This window comes from Bos indicus x Bos taurus, chromosome 15 (genome assembly GCF_003369695.1).
Source record: "Bos indicus x Bos taurus breed Angus x Brahman F1 hybrid chromosome 15, Bos_hybrid_MaternalHap_v2.0, whole genome shotgun sequence".
Taxonomy (NCBI): domain Eukaryota; kingdom Metazoa; phylum Chordata; class Mammalia; order Artiodactyla; family Bovidae; genus Bos; species Bos indicus x Bos taurus.
In genome coordinates this window covers 35,774,949-35,780,212 of record NC_040090.1, presented here as the reverse complement: position 1 = coordinate 35,780,212, position 5,264 = coordinate 35,774,949, and the positions used below count along the sequence as shown (strand labels likewise).

At 41.4% G+C, this 5,264-nt stretch overlaps 1 protein-coding gene across 1 annotated transcript; it reads right to left on the bottom strand.

Moving 5' to 3' along the window:
• Positions 1-1,125: 1,125 nt before the first annotated feature.
• On the bottom strand, positions 1,126-2,088 carry LOC113904978 (olfactory receptor 51M1-like). Its single transcript, XM_027562027.1, has one exon. The coding sequence runs from the start codon at positions 2,086-2,088 to the stop codon at positions 1,126-1,128; it is 963 nt and encodes a 320-aa protein (XP_027417828.1).
• Positions 2,089-5,264: the final 3,176 nt, after the last annotated feature.

Below are 5,264 nucleotides of genomic sequence, written 5' to 3'. Positions count from 1 at the left end.
CCTAAGTTCAAAAATAAGAAAACTTCAGTGTTAGTGGCCTATTTGCTAGTAACTGACAGAAATTGAACTCCAACTCTAAATCTGAATTCTATTCTTTAGACCTCATTCTACTAATGGGATCCATAGACAGATAGGTTCCACTCAATATGGAGAAGAACTTTCTGAGTCTCAGAGTTGCTCTTCAGTAGTGTGGCCTACAGTATGGATTTCAACTGAAGTTCAGAGTGGAATCTGTTTGTTCAGAAGACCTGCCTTGAAAAATGTCCATGAGGAAGCAACTCCAACATGAATTTTGTTTAGTCAACAGTAGGGGAAATCTCTGCCACTTTTAAGTTCACAATATCATAAGCAACAGGAGCATGACTTAGATGTATTTGTGGCAGTTTCCTTTATTAGAGCTTTGTCGCATTTCAGGTCATTGTCCAAGATCTCATGATTAGAATGCCCAGAAGCAAACATCGACTTCAGTTAATGTCAGTAAATCCATACAAAAGATAAAATCAGAAATGATAAGAGACAGGGGTGGGGTCCAGAGTGTCTACTAAATGAATAAGGCTAGAAGAGAGCACATCATCAGAAACATTTGGAGGAGTTTAAATTAGAAAATAGTGCAGGAGTTCTGATTCTTCCAATGAGACTCAAGACTCCAAAGGATATGGGTTATGCAGGATTAAAAAAAAAAAGAAACTTAAGAGAAGGATTGGCTGGCCGAGAAAGGAGGCAGTCCCAAGGAGCCATGGAAGAAGGTACATTTTGTGAAGTGAATTTAAACAACTGACACTTACCTGTTCTCTCATAAGTCCTGTTCGATGTGTTTCTTTGTTGATTACTCTCCTTCTGTATTTGCTTAGTTTCACTTTAGTTTTTACACTTTGATAGCAGTCTTCCTCTAGGCAGTTTTTGCTGCTACCAAAATATCTAAGTCTTATATATAGAGAAAGGCATTATAATTCAAGCAAGAGAAGGACAGCATTACCAACTCATAACTCAAGAAAGAAATTCACCCATATTTTATTTAGGGCAGTGGAAAAAAGCCTCGGGAAACAGAGGGTGTAATAACAGGTACTAAATACTGGCAATCTTTGGCCTGATTTGGGACTTTCTTCTGGGCACTCAGTGGAATTTTTAACCCAGGAGCTTGCTGATGACATGGCGAATCTCCTTGGTCTTAATACTGTATATGATTGGGTTAAGCATGGGAGGCACAAAGAGGTAGACATTGGCCATCAGAAGGTGGACAGCAGGTGGAGCATGCTTCCCAAAGCGGTGAACCAAGGACAGCCCCATCATGGGCACAAAGAATACCAGCACAGCACAGAGGTGTGAGGTGCATGTTTGGAAGGCTCGGAGCCGCTCCTCTTTGGAGGCCAGTCTTGCCACTGTGTGCAGGATGACCCCGTAGGACAGTGCAATGAGCACCAGGTCCAGCATCACAGTAAAGACCACCAATGACAGCCCGTACAGGTTGTTGAAGGTGGTGTCTGTGCAGGCCAAGTGTATCACCTCCTGGTGCAGGCAGAAAGAGTGGGAGAGGACTTGAGTCCCACAATAAGGAAAAGCCTTCAGGAGGAGAACAATGGGAAGGAGGGCCACGGGGCCCCGCAGAATGACAATGAGGCCTACCCTGACCACTCGCTGGCCAGTGATAATGACCATGTACCTCAGGGGATAACAGATGGCCACAAACCGATCAAAGGACATGACAAGGAGCACTGAGGACTCCATGAAGGAAAACGAGTGGATACAGAACATCTGGATTTGGCAGGCTCCAAAGTAGATGCCATGGGATTTGAACCAAAAGATTCCCACAGTAGTGGGCAAGGTGGACACCGACAGGCCCAGGTCAGTGAAGGCCAGAAAGGAGAGTAGATAGTACATGGGTGTGTGCAAGTGAGGGTTGGTCTTAATAATGATCAGGATGAAGCAGTTGCCTGAGATGGCCATGAGGTACATAAGGAAAAAGAAGATGAAGATCCAGTGCTCGATGGTTTCCAATCCGGGAAAGCCAGTGAGGTAGAGCATGGGGCTGAACTGCGTGAGGTTGGACAGGAGCACGATGTGAGGATGGAGGGGATACTGGGCTGGCATTCTCCAGGGGCTGAGCTGAGAATAAATGGAAATCCTGGTTATTAATTCTGCAGCTTCACAAACACATCATCATAAACAGATAACGACCATCATAAGCTTTGATATCCTCTACTTCACTGTTATCACTTATAACACCAAACTATCTGATTAAAACTTTCTTTGAATATAACAGATTTTCTCTACATTTACATTTCTTCTCAGTCTTCTTTCCTGACTTCTCTTCATTTATCAATGCTGAAATATAGCTGCTTTTATCCTTGGAAATTTTCTGGCCTTACTCTATTATTCCTCCTCTTACATCATCATTTCCGTAATTATTTACCATACTTAAGCTGATGAATGTTAAATACAAAACTGTAATTCTCTTCTTCTCTATATGTCTAGCAGTAGGCTGAGCATCTGCATGTAGGTGTTTCACTGTTTTTTCAAAAGCATGTTGAAAATTTTAATTATAGTCACCTCTCCCAACAGGGTTTTCATCTATTCATTTTCATTGACTCAGTAGTAGAAATGTGGACTTCAGAAATAAGTTGAAGAAGAGATACATGTTTGAGAGATATTAGTATATAGGCAGGATACAGAAACCTAAAATGTTAGTGTAAGGAGAAGCTTCTGGTATTAACTGTACAAATCTGATATTTAGAGTTGGAGAAGAAAAGACTCCACTGAAAGAGACTGTGGGGAAAATGCCAGTCAGAATAAAATCAGAAGAATGTGATCTTGTATCAGTTTTAAGAGGGATTAATTATATATGATGTTACCAAGGGGTCAGGGTTATAAGGACTGAGAACTGACTAAAGGATTGAGCGATGTGGAAGTTACAGCTGACCTTGAGAAGAACAGTTTCAGAGGAGTGGTGATGGTGGTTTAGTCACTAAGTCGTGTCCAACTCTTGCGACCCCATGGACTGTAGCCTGCCAGGCTCCTCTGTCCATGGGATTTTTCCAGGCAAGAATACTTGGGAATAAAACCATCCCTGCCTACTCCAGAAGGACTATGACCTTGTCAATATTGCTACTTCCCTCTGCTGTGAGCATGTCTGCTTCTGATCCTGAACAATCACAGTTCTCAATCATTTTCCACAGGACCACTTGAGTGGACAGCTGCACAGTTATCAATAAAGCAGTTCTTAGGGAGGAAAATATCTTCAGAAGATAAAGAGGAAAAAAAAATAGGAATAGAAAGAAAATAGGTGTACAAGAGCAATATAGTAGGATTCCAGGCAGTGACAAAAGAATATTTGAGGTTTGTAAGTTCAACGTCGGGCCAGTAAGTGCTTTTAGATATGTTCTTAATCACTACACATCTGACTCCAAAGTGAGCAGTCCTAACAGGATGTGTTAATAATATTCCATCATTGCTCAGTCCTTTCTTCCATTGGCATCTTTCCAAATTCATCTTTTATCTCCTACAGTTAACAAGCCCATGTTGCTTTTTTTTTTTTTTTTTTTACAATTCCCCATATGTGTTTTCTGTTTTGTTTCTAATCTTAATATTGCTTTGTATTTTAGTTTCCTAACAGAAAGCACCTTGTTTTTTTGACCAGTGAATATTTGCTGATCCTTTAAGACAGTACAGATATCATTCCTCTGACAAATGTCTCTTCACTTTCATGTGTAGTCTTTAGGCAAATCCCTCTCTGTATGCACGTAGTTCCTTTGCTATAGCACCATTAAAGTTGCAAATGCATAGATATACATCTTACACATTTTATATATATTTATTTGTTTATAAGGGCTTTCCAGGTGGCTCAGTGTTGAAGAATCTGCCTGTCAATGCAGACGCAGGTTCAATTCCTGGAATGGGAATATCCCCTGGAGAAGGAAATGGCAACCCACTCCAGTATTCTAACCTGGGAAAACCCATGGACAGAGGAACCTGGCAGGCTACAGTACAAGGGGTTGCAAAGAGTCGGACACAAATGAAGCAATTTTGTGTAGCATAGCATAGAATACAGTCTCTCTATATGTGTGTGTTTTTATAACCTGATTTTTATCCACTTAAAAAAAAATTCAAATAGACCACTGGGACCCACTGCAGTGTCTAACACAAGGGGACACCACTCTGTTTTTATGTGAAAAACTAAGCCAGTGCTTACCTCTTGTCCTGATTAGCTGTGTCTAGAGTTTGGGGTTGAGTCTTGTTTTCACAGACTTTAGAATAAGTCTAAAGATCTGGGGGAAATGAAAATTTTATATGCAGACCATGATGGGGCTAGGATTATTCTTCCTGGAAAGGAAGTTCCAATGAGTTTTCCCTAAAATTAAAGATTGTTCTCTGTTATGACACCAACAGAGTCCATTTGTCAGTACATAGTCATGGCTCACAGTAATCCATTTTAAATATTCACAACAAAAGAGATATAGGAGAGACCTAAAGAGGAAATTCATGAAAACAGTGATATTCACTATGAAGTGAGCAATTAGATCTCTACCTCATCTGTATGTTCTAAATATTCATGTTTCAACTCAATATATTCTATTTAAAAAAATAAATTAGTGGTGGAGACTGCTGCTCCTTATGTGTAGGAGAAGATGCAGATGCAGCCATGCCTAAGCACAAGGACGTAGATCAGACATCTCACCTTTGAATGAGGAAGAACCTTCCCACAGTTGTCAAACTCTTGTCAACATACCTCTTATGATTGGGGTAGCAGAGGACTATGAAAGAGGGAGGGTGGATCCCAGGTGCTGGGGAAGTCACAGGGGGTTTCTGTACCAATACACAAAGGCTGAGGCAGGACCTTCTCTGCTTTGACTGATCTGGGACATAAAGTGCACTTAATATGTGTGTTGTTAAATAAATGGTAATTTGATGGATAAGAGGAAAAGGGAAGGCTATATGTGCCAGCCAGCTCACCAGAGAGGTGTCTGTGGAGACTAAAGGGGTTGTGACATCCTGAAGGCATTTGGAGGCTGATTCCAGACAGGAGCCAGGAAGGAACTGGCCTGGCCATGGAGACCATGGTCAGGAGGAGAGAGGCAGCCTTCTCTCCAATCCAAGTAATATGATAGTGCAGATGGTCACCCCCACTTCTCTAGGGGGAGCAAGTCCTGATCTCCTCTCTGATTCTGGGTCTGTTCAAACACACTGAATATCAGAAGTGAAAGAGCTTCTGTGAGAGCCTGGATTCCAAGACTTCATTTTGCATTTGAAAAAAATTAAGCAAGGTCCAA